The sequence below is a fragment of the Saccoglossus kowalevskii genome, chromosome 19, assembly GCF_978046115.1.
Source record: "Saccoglossus kowalevskii chromosome 19, keSacKowa6.1, whole genome shotgun sequence".
Lineage (NCBI taxonomy): Eukaryota > Metazoa > Hemichordata > Enteropneusta > Harrimaniidae > Saccoglossus > Saccoglossus kowalevskii.
This window is the reverse complement of record NC_140659.1, coordinates 29,350,978-29,371,904: the sequence shown is the minus strand read 5'-3', so window position 1 is coordinate 29,371,904 and position 20,927 is coordinate 29,350,978. Positions and strand designations below refer to the sequence as shown.

The 20,927-nt window shown below is 36.6% G+C and overlaps 1 protein-coding gene across 1 annotated transcript in view; it reads right to left on the bottom strand.

The window, feature by feature from the left end:
• LOC100377483 (extracellular matrix organizing protein FRAS1-like) overlaps window positions 1-20,927 on the bottom strand; it is an 88,523-nt gene that overhangs the window by 52,379 nt on the left and 15,217 nt on the right. Inside the window, exons 9-27 of the mRNA XM_085493787.1 lie at window positions 19,047-19,180; window positions 18,392-18,481; window positions 17,613-17,760; window positions 16,660-16,800; window positions 15,899-16,039; window positions 14,726-14,869; window positions 9,760-9,900; window positions 9,194-9,334; window positions 8,509-8,682; window positions 7,164-7,304; window positions 6,241-6,384; window positions 5,615-5,767; window positions 4,842-4,985; window positions 4,322-4,465; window positions 3,634-3,774; window positions 2,751-2,891; window positions 2,098-2,238; window positions 937-1,613; window positions 178-337 (exon numbers count right to left, since the gene is read on the bottom strand). Of these exons, the coding sequence (XP_085349913.1) occupies window positions 178-337; window positions 937-1,613; window positions 2,098-2,238; window positions 2,751-2,891; window positions 3,634-3,774; window positions 4,322-4,465; window positions 4,842-4,985; window positions 5,615-5,767; window positions 6,241-6,384; window positions 7,164-7,304; window positions 8,509-8,682; window positions 9,194-9,334; window positions 9,760-9,900; window positions 14,726-14,869; window positions 15,899-16,039; window positions 16,660-16,800; window positions 17,613-17,760; window positions 18,392-18,481; window positions 19,047-19,180 (3,240 nt within the window). The remainder of the gene's footprint in view (window positions 1-177; window positions 338-936; window positions 1,614-2,097; window positions 2,239-2,750; window positions 2,892-3,633; window positions 3,775-4,321; window positions 4,466-4,841; window positions 4,986-5,614; window positions 5,768-6,240; window positions 6,385-7,163; window positions 7,305-8,508; window positions 8,683-9,193; window positions 9,335-9,759; window positions 9,901-14,725; window positions 14,870-15,898; window positions 16,040-16,659; window positions 16,801-17,612; window positions 17,761-18,391; window positions 18,482-19,046; window positions 19,181-20,927) is intronic.

Sequence of the window (20,927 nt, the reverse complement as noted above, 5' to 3'; positions counted from 1 at the left end):
AGAAAAAGCTATCTCAACTAAACACCAAGGGCACTTACAGAATTGTTTCCAGAGGTACATGGCTTGTAGACCTTACAATATAATCTGAGGAAACTAAAAACCAAATAGAATGGCAAAACTGTTCAGATATAACAAAAGTGTCATTTCACATTATTGAACTGTCTTGGGTGTCCTTACCATGTTTTGGATTATTTTCTGGTGGTGTAAGTTGGTAAACTAAGTCATCATCGGTTGAATCAACATCCGTCGCTGATAACAGATTACTAGTGATCTGAGTTGACCCACCATCTTCTACTCTAGCCTGCACATTATTCACTAAAATTGGACCTTTGTTATCCTACAACACACAATAATAATGTCAGACAAAGAAAAGAAACATGTGAGAAGCGATGAGTTAGTCAAACATTTCACTAAATGGTTAGGGAACATTTTCTTTACCCTTTTGAATGCCAGCCTTTTCCTGCCAAAAGATGGATACAATATTTTGCCTCTTTTCCTAAAACTTTTTTGGTTTGTAACAAATTAATATTTCCCATTGGCTAAGATTTTTTAACGAAATATTTGCAAATACAAAGTTATTTTAAAGAGAAACAGACTATTGTTGAAGATTTTTTTTTTGTCAAACACAGGCCAGATACCAATGTGGCTGCATGCTGGCACTCCTTAATAAATGTTTAGCTAAAATATTTGACACCACACAAATTGTGTGGGTTTAATCAATTTGTCAACAGAGGGCACAATGCGGAGGCAAAATAAGTGGGAAAATATGATCAGACTGCATTTTTTGGTGGAGCAAAAGCTGCAGAAATAATATTTTTATTTAGACATTATGATGTGGAGACCGGACAAGAGAAATCAGGTTGAAATCTAGAAACTTAAGATTATCGGTTTCCTTTGGGCATCACAAAATTAATTGAGAGTAACTCCAAGACTTACTTGAGGCTGAATGTGAATTTCAAACATGAAATTAATGACGTTGTTCCCATCAGATACTTGTATAACTAAGACATCATGTTGTGTTTCACTTCCATCGTGAACGTATCTCAACAAACCTCTCTGTAGATCATTCAAATCGAAGGATGTCACTTGCGTTCTTCCGGGAAAACGAATCAGTGACCCGTGATTGGGCCCTTCCAGTACCGTGAGAATTACAGATTCCGGGTTGTCTTGATCCTGTATACGTATGTTCCGCTGTGTGATTTCAGCCATGCTGCTTTCGCTAACAACCAGCGGCTGGTTATACTGTACCGATGGTGGCGAATTTGAAATAGCGACAATATCCACATTTCGTGGAGGAGAATCATACTGTCGATCATTGACCCGTAAACTCATAGTTCCTGTCAGCGGCAATGATTTATCATGCTTATATCGTATGTTACCTTGTATTAGTTCCTCAAACGTGAATGTATCTCCACGTTGCATCTTTTTATCTTCACCGAGCACATTTTTGATTAAGTCTCCATTCGTTGGCTGAGAATCGACATAGAAGAAGAGGTCCAAGTAGGCAGTGTCAGTATCGTATGCTGACAAAAAAGAGGAATCCAGTAAAACTGAGCCACCAATAGGACTGGTCAGTGTACCATTTACATACAGGTCAGGTGGGTAGATATTAACTATAAGAAAAGTTTATGCATTATTGTAATGTTTAAATAACCTAGTCACATTGTATAACAGCAAAAGCCATCTAAGATTCACAAACAGCATGAATGAGGCTCTATATTATGATATGCTGATGTAAACATTGTATTTTTTAATGAATCCAACAAAAGAAAGTTTAAATGATAGCAAAATATTATTTTCTTATGATACAAAGCCAAACCATAAACTTTGAACAATTGAATCTAAAAAAATGTATCAATATTGAACAAAAATTAGGGTTTTATGCTCTATAAGCCATTCAACACCAATTTGTTAGCTTTCACAAAATAAAACTGCATTTTTTTTTTCATTTGGAGAAAAAAAATCCAAAAAATTTGCAAAAATGATTGTGTTCAAATGGGTTAAGAGAATTCTAAAATAAAGACTCCCCTCACAAAGACAGAGAGAAAATGATGTCTAACTTTCACCATTTTGTAATTATTGAATTAAAATGAGTACCTTCACATGAGCTTGTTTCCGTATTCTCATAGAAACCATCGCCGCAATGTGTCAAACAGACCCAGTTTCTCAGGAAGCTACCAGCCATACACGTGACACATCTTATAGAACTTGAACACTCTATGCAAAAATCTGGACAAGCTAGAAAATAAATAAAATTACTTTGTGAGACAGAATGTTGTCATTTTCCGCAATCTTCTCATCTCTATTATTGTGCGAGTTACCAAGTATGTATAAATGTGTGCCTTCTATGGTAATTTCACATCACAATATTTTGTCAATTTCCAAATGCTATGTTAACTCTGATTGGTACAACAGGCACATCTCAGGTCATACTAAGGTCAAATACACTCTCGGAATGATGTATAGTTTCATGAGGGGGGGGGGGTATATATTTACATTCGGTTCTTGAAACCTCCGGTTCTTGAGATCTTGGATTTGGGCAATGAAATTTTACTGACTTTAATCAAATTTAGTTCATACAGCACCATCAGAATTACCAAACATTGTACTAGACTAGTAGATTTAATACAACAAATGTGAATTCTTCCATTCTGATAAACACAACTTAACATTATGAAATAATGAATAATACATTGTAAATAATTGATGATGTTAAATTAAATCAAACAAAATATAAATACAATGCTTACATATACACTGATGGCTGGCATGGTTCTTGTACATAGCTGGTCCACAGTCTTCAACACACTGTGTACCAAGTAGCAATAACGGTGAAAAGCATTCTGTACATGACATTGGACCATTACAAGATAGACACTTACTATCACAGGCTGTAATAGATTCCACATAATACATTATTTAGCGACATTGCTAAAGATTATTAAGCATTAATGGAAGTTTGAGCTTGGTATGTTACTTAGGAGTACCCTGTAGAAACTTGGGGCAATAGCAAAAATGAAAACAAAAATTGGTACAGAAAAAAACATGGGGAAAAAAACCTGCAGGGATCAATAAGAGAAAAAGAAATTCTGCATGCCTTAATATTAGGGACAAAATATTTTATACAGTTGCATTTTCATCCTATTAATGCATATTTGCATCTTATTAGCATGCTATTTGCATGTTATTTGCGTGTTATTTACATGTTACTTGCATGTTATTAGCATGTTATTTACATGTTATTAGCATATTATTAGCATGTTATTTACATGTTATTTGCATGTTATAAGCATGCTATTTACATGTTATTTGCATGTTATTAGCATGTTATTAGCATGTTATTTGCATGCTATTTACATGTTATTTGCATATTATTTGCATGCTATTTACATGTTATTTGAATGTTATTTGCATGTTATTTGTGTGCTATTTGAATGCTTTTAGCGTGCTATTTGCATGTTGCTGGCATAAACATACATGTATGCCACTTAACATAATATACATGTACACATTTCCTTATTTGGTGCCACAAAAGGGCATTTTCACTCAGGACAACAAATGTACATGGATTCAAAAAATACATAAACTGATAAAAATATGTAAACTACAGGCTATATAACTGTGGAAAATCACCTCGACACTGCTGATCAAGTTGATAGTGTCCTGGTGTACAATCTGCCACACATGAACCATTCTGTAATAAGACACCATCCATACAGTGTATGCAGTCAAACGATGTTGGGCCAACACATGAATTACAACTCCAATCACATTCTACGTGGAAGAGAATATAAAACAAAAATAAAATTTAGTTCATATATTACTATAATTTAAGGTTTATTTATGTCTGAGTGCACCAGACAGTGAAGGTATTGTCCGAGATGCATAGCACTGATGATGATGTACGGTGACATAAATGTTTTAATAACCATATTGTTATATATCCTTTCAAACAGATATTTAGACGGCATGTATTGCTTTCTATTACAGTGTTTGTCACCTGTCAGTGACGTTTTCAAGCTCTGAACAAACGAGTGACACACATGCACACTCAACTGATGTAAATTCTCATTGTACTCTATTGGAGAACTTGATTGGACCCCGAGATAGGTCTGTATGTATTGCATGTATTAGCGACTGATGATGATGAGATGTGATCAACTTTGAAGATCACCACTGGAATACTGATAACGTGATGGAAATTGTCGATAAACACTGTTGAAATTTCCTTGTTCAAATGACATTACGTGATAGAGTCAATCATTTTTGGATTTTGAATATGAAAATATATTTTCGAATGAAAGTTCTTTACTGTATTTACCTTTGCATTCCCTAGTGAGTGGGTCGGCATAAAACTGTTGAGCACACTGACTAACACATTCTCCAAACTGTACAACATACAATGGATCTCTGCAAATGATACAGTCAAAAGGTCCGCTACACACCAAACAGTTAGATGAACATTCTGGAAATAAAATAGGTTTCAAAGTGGATTATAAAAAAAATCAGATTTTGTTACTATTGAGTAATGCAATAAATATGTCTAAACACTTTCTGGAAAATAGGTCTAAATTAATACTTGGTTACATGTTAAATTATAATTGTGAACATCACCCTCTTCAGATAGGTATCAAATACCACATTATGTGGAATTTGAGCTCATTAACACCTTAATTTTGTTTGTGGCAGAAATTAATGAAGTATCTAAGAACTGGACATGACAATTATGACATCAAACTAAACATAGTGAACTGTCTTTGAGTTAAATTTCATATAAATTATATCAAAATGCCTGATTCAGAATTATTCTTTTGGTGGACAAATAAACAATTCATGCTTACCTCTGCAGATGCCATTATCACTATAGTAACCATCATAGCAGCTACGTAGACACGTTCCTCTGTGGGATAAAACATCACCATGGTTACAAGAGGTGCAGCCGGAACTGCCGCTTTGAATACACGTCACACATGAACTGTGACACTCTGAAAATAATTGTGAGAGAAAGAATGTATTCATGAATTACATGCATTTCTGAATCAGGTCATAGGGTAAAAGGTCATAGGTTAAACTTTTTTACTTGGATATACATGTAACCCACAATGGATTCTCTAAGTCTGGAAAACGATCATTGACATTGTAAAACCCACTCCACTTCAGTCAATTTCTGTTGTTTCAAAAGTCATTGTTGCGTAGTGGATAGACATGAATAAATGGTAAAAATGTGAAAATTTTAAAAACATTACAAATTAATATTTTGCAGAGTGAAAGGTTATACCAAATATGTTATGGAAAACAAATAAAATCAATGATGAAAATGGAATTCCATGGAATGAATCACTTTGTGATTTCCCTATAACAATTTAACCATTTTTTTGGTGGGCATTTTATGTTGCAAAAGTTAAAATTCATACAGTTGAAGTTCAAAACCTAGTTTGCGTACCCGAAATTTTGTCTACAAAATTCAAGACGGAAAATTACAGAAAATTTCATGAAATTCCTACTCCATATTGCATTATATATAGCTGAAACTATTCTCACTACAAATCTGATACTAGTGATCATTAATAATCAAGAATCTAACCCCACCCATCAAATGTGCATGGCATCTCACCTCGACAGATTCCACCATGTACAAAGTAGCCTCTCCCACAGTCATCCACACAAATATCATCAAGTATAAAATAAGTACTATCTTGACACTGTGTACATATACTACCAGTGTTATCAGCTGATGTAACACATGCTGCACAACTTGGATGGCATGCTGCAAAATAAGATTATTCATTAAAGCTGTTAGTCAATATTTTCTACATTTCCAGAAACAACAACAAAACAAACAAAAATATACAAAGTGTACCTTTTAATTTTAAGATGTACAGAAATGTTATAGTAATGTGACACCAAATCACATCTAAGTCGTCAATAATCAAGTGAAATCAATCGGTCCATGCTGATTAGAATCTTTGAATCATGGGATAGTTCTTTGCCATGTCTGTCTATCTTTGTCTGTCTGTCTGTCTGTCTGTGTCTGTCTGTCTGTGTCTGTCTGTCTGTGTCTGTCTGTCTGTGTCTGTCTGTCTGTCTGTCTGTCTGTCTGTCTTTGTCTGTCTGTCTGTCTGTCTGTCTGTCTGTCTTTGTCTGTCTGTCTGTGTCTGTCTGTCTGTGTCTGTCTGTCTGTCTGTCTGTCTGTCTGTCTGTCTTTGTCTGTCTGTCAGCTGAAGGCTACATTGAACTCACGTTTGCAATGTCCCTGTGATGTTGGATATACAGACTCTGCACATCGAGTTAGGCATTCACCATTCTGCAGTGTAGCAAGGTGATTACAGGAAGTACATTCACTGGATGATGGACCTGAACAACCATCACAACTACTGTGGCAATCTAAGAAAAAGTTAAAACCATAGTACAGTATTACTAACAGTATATGTTTAACGTTTTGAACACCAAGGTCAACTTTTGACAGCATTTACAAAACATACCAACACATTTTTTTCCATAATTTCCCAAGAACGTTTGATCAAGATATGTAGCTAATAGAAAATTATGTCAATGTGGATGAAGTTGACAGAAAAATTATCGCATTCATTTACTTAAAAAGGGTAAAAACATTTAGAATTAAAGCTATGATGTGGCCCTGTGTAAATTGAATATATTAACCAGGGTTAAATTGGATACAAAATAGACATGAGTTACCACAACCACAACAAATGTTAACAGCAATGGCGACAACAGTGCAGGTGGCAGACATTTTTATTTCCAATTATTAACAAAATTTTTCGACAAAGAATAAAGCGGTTAATTTACACAGCGTAATCATTTCTTTACAGCTAAAATTAGTCTATTTTGTTCTCCAGGTTACTGTTAATCATTCTGTGACACTGATTTAAAGAACTCAAAAGAAAACTTTTTGATGTCAGGCTTTGAGATTTATCACAATGGGATTACATCTTCAGTGATGCTCACCCACCTTCAATTAATGAATTCATTTCTGAAAACTGGATAAGATAATTCAGGAGATGCTCACTTAATTTTGCAATCACTCTCCCAATTGTAACCATTTTGGAGAGACTTCAATAGCATTACTGTGTTTAAAAAAGCCATATTTAGCTCCCCATATATTCTCAATGGACTAACCTGATGCCCAAGCATGGTCTACTCACCATAACAAACCCTGTTACTTTGATATCTATGACTTTCACACTGTCTGATACAATTGCCATCACTCAGTACCAGTGGAGATGCACATGATATGCAGCCTTCTATACTGGTATCCATGCATGTTTTACACGTAGCATGACAAACTGAAAATCAAGTGAAATAGTAGGGTATTAACATCAAGTGTTTATATCCTTACTGTTAATAGCCTAACACAGTTTATATATTCTAAACAAAGTGTTTAGATTGTAAACAATGTGTTTATATATTGTAAACAAATCATTCATATTGTAAACAATGTGTTTATATATTGTAAACAATGTGTTTATATATTGTAAACAATGTGTTTATATATTGTAAACAAATCATTTAGTTTGTAAACAATGTGTTTATATATTGTAAACAAATCATTCATGTTGTAAACAATGTGTTTATATATTGTAAACAAATCAGTTAGATTGTAAACAATGTGTTTATATATTGTAAACAAATCATTCATATTGTAAACAATGTGTTTATATATTGTAAACAAATCATTCATATTGTAAACAATGTGTTTATATATTGTAAACAATATGTTTATATATTGTAAACAATGTGTTTATATATTGTAAACAATGTGTTTATATATTGTAAACAAATCATTCATATTGTAAACAATGTGTTTATATATTGTAAACAATGTGTTTATATATTGTAAACAATGTGTTTATATATTGTAAACAATGTGTTTATATATTGTAAACAATGTGTTTATATATTGTAAACAATGTGTTTATATATTGTAAACAATGTGTTTATATATTGTGAACAATGTGTTTATATATTGTGAACAATGTGTTTATATATTGTAAACAATGTGTTTATATATTGTAAACAATGTGTTTATATATTGTAAACAATGTGTTATATATTGTAAACAATGTGTTTATAAATTGTAAACAAAGTGTTCAGATCGTAAACAATGTGTTTATATATTGTAAACAATATGTTTACATGTTGTAAACAACTCATTCAGATTGTAAACAATTTGTTTATATATTGTAAACAAAGTGTTCCGAAAGTAATTACTAGTTAATATTGTTAATGAAGTATTAATATTGTAAACACAGTGTTATACTGTGAACAATGTGTTAAAACTGACATAAACAAATCATCACAGGCAGATGCAGAAATTCAGTAAGGGGGAGGGTCGCTCCTACTGACTTGGACTGGCTTTGTCAACTGATTTGTCAATTTTTTTTTTTTTTGCGTGCTGAAGGGGGGATGCGCACCTGGCATGCCTCCCCTAAATCCGCACATGTTCATGGTAGTACATTAAAATAGTAATTTAAGTCCAATATAACATACCAAGACATATTCCATGTTCATTACTGAATTGTCCCTGTTGGCACTCTGAAAGACACCTTCCATGCAAATCACCAGTGTATGGGGGTCGACCTTGTACTACATAATTACTATCCAAGCATGATGTGCAGCCATCTTCCCTTCCATCAATACATGTACGACATGATTGGTGACAAGCTGTGTAAGAAAATTAGCAAAACAATTCAGCAGTGTATATGTTTTATAATTTACAGTTTGATTTTGAATTAGCAGAATTAAGCAATTTCGAATTTTTGAACAAGCAGCTTCTGGGCTGACAGCTCCACTGTTAACAATGTACATTTCAATTAAAGAATTGAGGATATCATCACAAAATGAATAAGTCTGCCAGAGGTCCACCTGTAGTACAACGACGGACAATCACTCGTATAATAAGCTCCCCTTGACGAAGTCAACAGCGGAGCTAAAAAAGACACCAAGAAATAATACCTTAGGCCAAAAGAAAACTGTCACTGTCTTCATACATTAGTTATAAATATACACTGAACACTTTTAGCAGTAGAGAGGAAATAATTATTTCATATTCTGAAGACTTGTTTTACCATTTTAGATAAGGTTAATTGAGATGGACAAATTACCTTTATTAATTCACATTTATTGATTGATTGTGTACAAATAAGTGAATAAGATATCAACGAGTAAAACTTACAGAAGCATCTACCATTGTTGACATAATGGCCATCACTGCAGCCAGAGAGACACATACCATTCAACAATACATTGGACAGAGTGCAACTTGTACAATCTATTTTACCTGGACCATTACATTCATAGCAAGAGGGGTGGCAGGCTGGTAGGTAGAGAAGAGAAATGATAATTATACACAAATCACATGAATCAAAACAATTAATGGTACCTGTACAGTAGATAAAGACGTAACTATGGGAACACTATGATTATCAATATTTTGAGGTCAACCAAGCATATTCATACATGATGTATATAATTTTATTTTTAAATTAGCATGACTGAATTAATGTGAACCGAACACCAACTGAACTTAGAAAATTGTTCAGTTTACAGATATTTTTAGTGTATATAGACAACGGTTTTCTGTACACAAGTAATTCTATGGAGAAGATGACTAGAAAATGGTGGTCATTTTTAAACAGAGCTCCAGAATACAGATGCACTGGTTTAGACAGTTTTTACTGTTAGTTCATGTTTGATTCCATGACAGGACATCTTCAACTAATAATCAATAAAACAATTTACCTTCACAGTAAGACGGATTAAGCTGGTAGAATCCTACTCCACATACAGGGACGCATACACCATCTTGTATGACTTGTTGTGAAGGACATGTTGTACAACGTGGACTGTCATACTCACATTCCATGCAGGAATCATCACATTCTAGAGTAAAAATCACAAAATATATATGTTGATCTCAGCTGCTAACACAAAATTAACTCACAATAAATTTTGCCATATTTTTTTCAGAACTTTTAATCAAAACTTATAGCCGATGTAAAATTATGTGCATTAGATTCAAAATTATATAACACTGCAACCCAATTTTGGTGAGAAAATTAAAATGGTTAAACATTATGGCTAAGTGTATAAAAGTGGACTTTCTGTGGGTATTTTTGGTCGCGTTACCCACTCAAAGAAATTCACTGCTCTATGCAAGGGATTTACAAGTTTTTTTTTAAATCAGACCAGGAACAGAAAGAGCACACAAAACAGACTGTTATTATAAACATCTAGTATAAGGCACTGTGACACTTAGATGAAAACAGGGTCATTCAAATGTTCATCAATTGAAGAAAAGGTTTTTCACATATTTATTTGGAATGATGTATGATTACAGAACCAAACATAGTTGACACTTGGATGACTATGGTTTCATTCATCTACATCATCTACACAATGATATGACTAGAAGGCACACCTTACAAGTATACGCTAGGTGTATAAAGAATGCTACTATTCCAATACCAGTGAGCTTATACTGAGTGCACATCCAACCACCTCAGAGCAAACCTGATGACTGCCTGACCCCTGTACCACACATAGATCACCATCCCAAACCCACACTGGATGGGGCTTATGCTGAGTGAACACCCAACCACCTCAGAGCTAACCTAATGACTGCCTGACCCCTGTACCACACATAGATCACCATCCCAAACCCACACTGGATGGGGCTTATACTGAGTGCACATCCAACCACCTCAGAGCTAACCTGATGACTGCCTGACCCCTGTACCACACATAGATCACCATCCCAAACCCACACTGGATGGGGCTTATACTGAGTGCACATCCAACCACATCAGAGCTAACCTCATGACTGCCTGACCCCTGTACCACACATAGATCACCATCCCAAACCCACACTGGATGGGGCTTATACTGAGTGCACATCCAACCACCTCAGAGCTAACCTGATGACTGCCTGACCCCTGTACCACACATAGATCACCATCCCAAACCCACACTGGATGGGGCTTATGCTGAGTGCACATCCAACCACCTCAGAGCTAACCTAATGACTGCCTGACCCCTGTACCACACATAGATCACCATCCCAAACCCACACTGGATGGGGCTTATACTGAGTGAACATCCAACCACCTCAGAACTAACCTAATGACTGCCTGACCCCTGTACCACACATAGATCACCATCCCAAACCCACACTGGATGGGGCTTATGCTGAGTGCACATCCAACCACCTCAGAGCTAACCTGATGACTGCCTGACCCCTGTACCACACATAGATCACCATCCCTAACCCACACTGGATGGGGCTTATACTGAGTGCACATCCAACCACCTCAGAGCTAACCTGATGACTGCCTCACCCCTGTACCACACATAGATCACCATCCCAAACCCACACTGGATGGGGCTTATACTGAGTGCACATCCAACCACCTCAGAGCTAACCTGATGACTGCCTCACCCCTGTACCACACATAGATCACCATCCCAAACCCACACTGGATGGGGCTTATACTGAGTGCACATCCAACCACCTTAGAGCTAACCTAATGACTGCCTGACCCCTGTACCACACATAGATCACCATCCCAAACCCACACTGGATGGGGCTTATACTGAGTGCACATCCAACCACCTCAGAGCTAACCTGATGACTGCCTCACCCCTGTACCACACATAGATCACCATCCCAAACCCACACTGGATGGGGCTTATACTGAGTGCACATCCAACCACCTCAGAGCTAACCTGATGACTGCCTGACCCCTGTACCACACATAGATCACCATCCCAAACCCACACTGGATGGGGCTTATACTGAGTGAACATCCAACCACCTCAGAGCTAACCTAATGACTGCCTGACCCCTGTACCACACATAGATCACCATCCCAAACCCACACTGGATGGGGCTTATACTGAGTGCACATCCAACCACCTCAGAGCTAACCTGATGACTGCCTGACCCCTGTACCACACATAGATCCCCATCCCAAACCCATACTGGATGGGGCTTATACTGAGTGCACATCCAACCACCTCAGAGCTAACCTGATGACTGCCTGACCCCTGTACCACACATAGATCACCATCCCAAACCCACACTGGATGGGGCTTATACTGAGTGAACATCCAACCACCTCAGAGCTAACCTGATGACTGCCTGACCCCTGTACCACACATAGATCACCATCCCAAACCCACACTGGATGGGGCTTATACTGAGTGAACATCCAACCACATCAGAGCTAACCTAATGACTGCCTGACCCCTGTACCACACATAGATCACCATCCCAAACCCACACTGGATGGGGCTTATACTGAGTGAACATCCAACCACCTCAGAGCTAACCTGATGACTGCCTGACCCCTGTACCACACATAGATCACCATCCCAAACCCACACTGGATGGGGCTTATGCTGAGTGCACATCCAACCACCTCAGAGCTAACCTAATGACTGCCTGACCCCTGTACCACACATAGATCACCATCCCAAACCCACACTGGATGGGGCTTATACTTAGTGAACATCCAACCACCTCAGAGCTAACCTGATGACTGCCTGACCCCTGTACCACACATAGATCACCATCCCTAACCCACACTGGATGGGGCTTATACTGAGTGCACATCCAACCACCACAGAGCTAACCTAATGACTGCCTGGCCCCTGTACCACACATAGATCACCATCCCAAACCCACACTGGATGGGGCGTATACTGAGTGCACATCCAACCACCTCAGAGCTAACCTGATGACTGCCTGACCCCTGTACCACACATAGATCACCATCCCAAACCCACACTGGATGGGGCTTATACTGAGTGCACATCCAACCACCTCAGAGCTAACCTAATGACTGCCTGACCCCTGTACCACACATACATGTACATGTAGATCACCATCCCAAACCCACACTGGATGGGGCTTATACTGAGTGAACACCCAACCACCTCAGAGTTAACCTGATGACAGCCTGACCCCTGTACCACACATAGATCACCATCCCAAACCCATACTGGATAGGGCTTATACTGAGTGCACATCCAACCACCTCAGAGCTAACCTGATGACTGCCTGACCCCTGTACCACACATAGATCACCATCCCAAACCCACACTGGATGGGGCTTATGCTGAGTGCACATCCAACCACCTCAGAGCTAACCTAATGACTGCCTGACCCCTGTACCACACATAGATCACCATCCCAAACCCACACTGGATGGGGCTTATACTGAGTGAACATCCAACCACCTCAGAGCTAACCTGATGACTGCCTGACCCCTGTACCACACATAGATCACCATCCCAAACCCACACTGGATGGGGCTTATACTGAGTGCACATCCAACCACATCAGAGCTAACCTGATGACTGCCTGACCCCTGTACCACACATAGATCACCATCCCAAACCCACACTGGATGGGGCTTATACTGAGTGAACATCCAACCACCTCAGAGCTAACCTGATGACTGCCTGACCCCTGTACCACACATAGATCACCATCCCAAACCCACACTGGATGGGGCTTATACTGAGTGCACATCCAACCACCTCAGAGCTAACCTGATGACTGCCTGACCCCTGTACCACACATAGATCACCATCCCAAACCCACACTGGATGGGGCTTATACTGAGTGCACATCCAACCACCTCAGAGCTAACCTAATGACTGCCTGACCCCTGTACCACACATAGATCACCATCCCAAACCCACACTGGATGGGGCTTATACTGAGTGCACATCCAACCACCTCAGAGCTAACCTGATGACTGCCTGACCCCTGTACCACACATAGATCACCATCCCAAACCCACACTGGATGGGGCTTATACTGAGTGCACATCCAACCACCTCAGAGCTAACCTAATGACTGCCTGACCCCTGTACCACACATAGATCACCATCCCAAACCCACACTGGATGGGGCTTATACTGAGTGCACATCCAACCACCTCAGAGCTAACCTGATGACTGCCTGACCCCTGTACCACACATAGATCACCATCCCAAACCCACACTGGATGGGGCTTATACTGAGTGCACATCCAACCACCTCAGAACTAACCTAATGACTGCCTGACCCCTGTACCACACATAGATCACCATCCCAAACCCACACTGGATGGGGCTTATACTGAGTGAACACCCAACCACCTCAGAGCTAACCTGATGACTGCCTGACCCCTGTACCACACATAGATCACCATCCCAAACCCACACTGGATGGGGCTTATACTGAGTGCACATCCAACCACCTCAGAGCTAACCTGATGACTGCCTGACCCCTGTACCACACATAGATCACCATCCCAAACCCACACTGGATGGGGCTTATGCTGAGTGCACATCCAACCACCTCAGAGCTAACCTGATGACTGCCTGACCCCTGTACCACACATAGATCATCATCCCAAACCCACACTGGATGGGGCTTATACTGAGTGCACATCCAACCACCTCAGAGCTAACCTGATGACTGCCTGACCCCTGTACCACACATAGATCACCATCCCAAACCCACACTGGATGGGGCTTATACTTAGTGCACATCCAACCACCTCAGAGCTAACACATTGTCAACACATTTTCCTCATCTATGCAGTGTTGTCAGATTTGGCATAATTCACATACAATGCAACATTCTCTATTACATCTTTCAGATTTCTGCAATAGCATAACATACCACTATGACAAATAGAGAAAACAAACTTACCAAGACAGATTCCATCTTTGATATAAAACCCGGCACCGCATTCTTCAACACATTTCCGTCTTCTTATTACATTAGTGGTATTAGCACATGTCAAACACTGTGACTTCATCTCTCCAGTGCAATCTAAACATGATGCGTGACACTCTGAAAATATAAATTATAGCTCAACATCATATGCAAGGATGATAACAGATGATGACCTTATAATTACAGCACTAACACTAATTACCCAGAACACAGCAAAACTGCAAATCCTATCAAAACCATACTGTTATAAGAATCAAATGGCACCGTAAAAACTCTAAAAATTCGGCCACTTTTGAATGTTTTGTTTGAAAAATAAAATAACGATAAATTTTTTAGAGTAAAAATTCAACAAATATAAAAGTTGGATTATATACAGTTGCACTGCAAATTGAACGTCAAACAAGATTACATACACTTTCCTACGTCAAAATAGAAAGTCACATTTCTAAACAAATTTTTGGAGTAACAATAAGTGAGCAATTTCTGATGGGGTTGATATTTTGGCGGTCAATAAATTACAAAAATCTGCCAAATAATTAGGTGGTTGAATTTTCAGAGTAGGTGAAATTTTAGTTTTTTTTCAGGAATTTAAATAGACCTATTTATTCCTTGCAAGATACTGCATTATGTGTGAAATAGAATATAGAAACAGGACAAAAAAAGGTTATAGCGTTGTAAAACATTTTAGGATTCAACTAATGCATGCTATACACAATTGATGATCATCAATTTTCATGAAGTAAGGATATCTGAACGGCATATATCCTTCTGAAAGATAAGCCTTTTGACATTTGACATAAAAAAAAGATATTCCAGTTCAAAATTAAATGATTCAATTTACATTTTAGGATGCATTTTAAGTTGCAGCCACAAACTCCATAATGACGTGACATGATATATCTACTATTGCTTGATGTCACATTCAAACTATATGAACTCAATCTTTTCAACCAAATAGTTGATTTACGTTTTGCACATTTTTCTGTAATTTTCTGTAATATCAAAAATTATGCTAGTTTATTTTGTGAAATTTACAAAAGTTGAATTTGAAAGTTAAATCATTCATTAGATCATCAAATTAGTAATATGCATTTTTTCCTATACTAAATTTATCCATGTATGATTTGAGATAAATTTCTAACTCACCAAAGCATGAACTTCCCCGTTTGAAGTAGCCAGGTCCACACTCTACAACACATTGTCCATATTTCAACACATGTCCATCAGCACATGTTATGCAATGATACTCAGTGCCATCTGAGCATTCAGCACAAGAAGGGTGGCAAGCTGAAATAGAACGTACAATTTTATAATTCTTAGGTCAACACTGGAAGCTTTTCTGTCCAATCATAGACATTGATTTCAACCAATCCAAGTTTTTTTGCTTACACAACACAGTTTCAAATCCATTGTTCAATCTCTTTGATTTTGAATTTCTATTCTCATCATTTCATATGAATTGAAGTGAAACTACAACCCCATTGGCATTCTTAACAGTTTGAATGAAAATTTTTTTGGAAAATAATCATAATCTTTGCAATTGTTATTACCGGGTTACATATCTGATAGAATCCAACCCAAGGTACCAACATACCAAAGCAATCAGGCTAGTGGTTTTCAAGAAGAAGTCATTTACTGTAAAATGCTTTATTTTCGCTGAAGGAATGTTTCAGTGAAAATAAAATCCAGTTAATAAACCTTTTTTCCTATATTTTAACATTCAACTTGTCAATAAAAATAAAATACATACAAAACACTCAAAAAGTCTTTTCAGCAAAAATTAATTCAAGCTAAAATAAAATAATTTAATTTATTTTTAATTTAAGTTATTGTAGCACAAACAATCACAATGCAAAACTAATAAAACTGAAATGTTACAACTCTTCACTGTAAACATTACAACTTACCATGGCATAGCTTATGTTCAGATTGAAAATAACCTGGCTGGCATCTGTCAACACATCGACCGTCTTGTAATAACTTACTCCCATCTTTACACTGTAGACAACCTCTAATGTCACAACCAATACAATCATTACTACAAGTGACTGGAAATTGAAAAAAAAAGTAAATTAATGTAAAGATAAACATATTAAGTGCATTTAATAGTGCATGTAATAATACATGTTTAAATATGGATGTGGCTAACATGCATTATTAACATTAACATTAGAATTATTATTATAATCTGGTAAATTTTGATACACAGGTTTACATTTGATAGCATTCACAGGAAACAAAAGTAACAGATGTCATGTGACTCCCTGTCTAAGAGAAATGATTATTCTCAAAATTAAAGAAGTATATAATACTATAGAATACTTTATTTTCGCTTGGAATTTATTTTCGTTATTTTCGCTGAAGGGATGATTCCGTAATAAAATCCTGCGAATATACTTTTTTCCTATATTTCACATTAAACTCATTAAAAAATCAGTAAAAATAAATTCCAACCAAAACGCCCAAAAAGCCTTTTCAGCGAAAATTAATTCCAGCGAAAATAAAGTATTCCACAGTATTTTAGATATTTTAGATTTAAAAAGTACTGTACAGTACTGACTCCCTAGAATCCCACTAAAAGTGACTGACTCCCTAATTCCCTGGTGAAAGTCACTATAACTTCCTACAATGCTGTGGGAAGACTCCCTTGGACTCCAATAAAAGTCACTGTGACTCCCTTGGACTCCGGTGAAAGTTACTGTGACTTCTTAACCAAGGAAAAGTTGATGTGACTCCAAATAAAATGAAATAAAATATTCACTACCACACAATTTTTACAGTTTTAACAACAGCATCTAACCACCATTTTGTCTGACCCGAGGTCCAGTGAATGTTTCTGGATGTACTGTTAGATCATTACCTGGTGTACAATCAGGACAGCATTCTCCTTTGAATTGCTGAGCAACCATGCCTTGTGGACACGGAGGGCACGATCTCCTGAAACAACTGACATCACCCGCATTACAGTGACAAGACAGACATACATCGGGCTCCCAATCATCATCATTCTGAAATAAACAATAATTAACAAATATCTAGATTTAATATAATATAGGAAAGTAACTTTGTATACAGGCGATAGGATTCATACAAACAACATTACATATTCTCACGATGTGCAACGACTACATTGAGTATGTTCCATGCACATCATCCAAACAATAGCATGGCAGTAACCATGATCTTGATCATATCATATGAACAGGAAAAATTCGAGGCAATTATGAAATATTATTCAGGAATAAGAACTGCACAATACATACAAAAATGTATGCAAATGAGATGTGAGCAACTCCATCAAAATTAAGAATATACTTTCCATGATAATTATGACTCTAATGTGATTTTAATGTGATTTTTTTTTACCTCTTAACAATGTGGACAAACACACATTGTAGACTAACAATGATTATCTAAATGTGAGATGGTTAAATTGTAGAAAAATGAATTAGTACTGGACTCAGCGTCAACACTATAGTAACTGGAACTTGTACTGGTTTATCAGTTATAATGCTTGGAACTGGGTTTTAACTTTGTAACATCGTATCAATAACAAAAGTTAAAGGGGAATTGTTATTAGTTGTCTTCACTTTGACAGTCATATACATAACTTTAAGATGATATATTTGCATTACTCACCCTGTAAGTCCTTCCTTGGTATATACAATATCCTGATGGTACTGTACACTGAGGACAACAGTTACCATCTCTTTTTACAACAACTTCACCCTAATATAATTGAAGAGTGATTAGAATTTCAAAATATTCAAAATACTACCCAAATTTATAATTTTATGCATGAAAGGTGCTACATGCTACTAATTAAGGCAGTCTGTGGCGTCATAATATGGCTGGATCTTGTTTCATTATTATAGATTGTGTTTTTCTTTATCCCCAATATATTCTAGTTTCACTTGACTGTATTATTTTTATTTGCAAAATGTTTGATGTGCTACAACATTCAATGTGTAGAAAAAAAACATGAGAACTCTTACAAGTAGGATATGTAGACCTTTAACGCTGAAATTATTTAGTTTAAATTTATAACTATTGGTATAAATAAAGCCCACAATATTCAGTAACTTGTTTCTATTTCTCACAGGACAAGTGTTCCTGAGTTTTTCAAAAAGCGAAAAATCACAAAATTTTCACAGCGGTACATTAGACAGGTGATCTGACCACAGGGACTTGCACATATTTTTTTCATTCATCTTTAAATCACCAAATTTCGTTCTAGTAGTGGAAATTTAACAGTTTAAAGCATAAAATTTGAAATTAAACAAGAGACAATTACCTCTTTGCACATTATTTTCTGACACTCAGCAGTGAGACACGTCACTATCCCGTCATTACACATGCAATATTCACAGCCAGATGAGTTCCACATATCACCATTGTACCATGTCTTCCCACCAAAATCACATGATGCTGAAAATTAAAAAAAAATAGAATTAGAATAAAATTATCCTTCTTTTTGCCACCATAATTTATTTCATAATAGAGACAGCATGACATAACTGTATGACTATCTTCCTACCACATTATGATTGTTGAGCATCCAGTTTCTGGTGTGATTTAAGCCAAAGAGAAAACAAACCTGATTCTTCAGTGAATGATATAGCATCTATATTTTATTTTGTGGCAATGTCAAGAGCTGCTCCCAGTTATTCAATCCAAAGGATTTCAATTTTTGATTCCAATTATAACTCTGGAGTAATAACTCATTCTGCTAACAGTATTCAGCTGGATTTTTAATTTTGTAGATACAGAACTTCAGAGTCCATACAACATAAGTTGTTTCACACTCTCATCATTCAGAGATTTGCATATAAGAACATGAATATAAGTTGAAAAAAAAACACCACCATGACGACAATCACTAAGCTGTGTGGTGCCTGTAGTTAAACATAGTTGAACTCTGGTGACCTTGCCCTTTGTTATATAATATAATTCCCTTTAACATAGTTTGTTTCAATATAAATATGCATTGTCATAATTAATTTTGAATACAAAAAAGTTTTGGGGTTGAACTAACAGTGGGGAATCAGTCTACCGAATGTCCTTTAAAGATGTAAATATCTTACAAAAACATTTGTGCCTTATTTGTTTAATTATTTTAAGGGACATAATTTCCAGCTTTATTCAAAGTAATTCAGATATTTTAGTATAAAAACAAATGCCTCATTGCAAAAAAAAGGTGCTGCATTTAGACGTGAATAGATTCATAAAACATGCAAGATAACAGAAAATCTTAGCTGGCTTTTGTCCAAGTATTTTGTACAGGTTTCTGTCAAAAATTAATGATTCACTGAGACAAATATGAACTGCCTCATTGTGTGACTACTGTATTATATGAAAAGTAAAAAAAAAACACCCTTTATGAATAGCTATCATGTTGCAAGCTCTGCTTTGTATGCAAATCAACTTAAATAGTTAGTTGGTGTCCAGTGGAGGGAGAAGTCAACAGTACTGTTGCCTCCTGAGAACCTACATCTTCAAACACTGCAATCTTTGTTTGAAGTGAGTTTTTAAACTAGTATTATAAAAACTCTATCATTCTGTTCTAATAGCTGAAACATATTCCTGTGAGTTTTCATTTGTCGAATGAACTGTTTGTCAAATACAGAATACATGTATTTTAGAACAATTTTCTTTTTAAAATGTGGATGAAATGTTTTGCTTTTTATGTATTTTTTATGTATTGTTTTTGATTTGATAACTTTGAACTAAACAGATTTTCTATTAGCTTCAGATCTTGATCAAAGTTTGGCACCCAGTTCATAGGAGTGCTTATATTGATTTTCTGACATCTTGTTTTCTGTAAAGATTTATTGGTAGGTTTGCAAATGTGTATCAGACTGTGCAATCTCTCCATGAGTTGGTTTTGAAACCCAGTAAGGGATTCTGAGATACATTACCAAGGATATTATTACAAGATAAATCATTTGCTTCATTGAACACATACAACAATGCATATTTCCACTGAGATCAGTGACCTTTGATGTGTATCACCAGTGATCAGTCAAGTAGAAACAGTCAAAATATTTTATCAGTTTTTCTCAATTTTTGCATGATATTTTCATACAGGACATCTGTTGTTCAAACTCAGGGAAGACTTTATACTGATGAACAAGGTGACCAAGTTTGATGAAGTTTGGAATAGAATTAGTAAAGT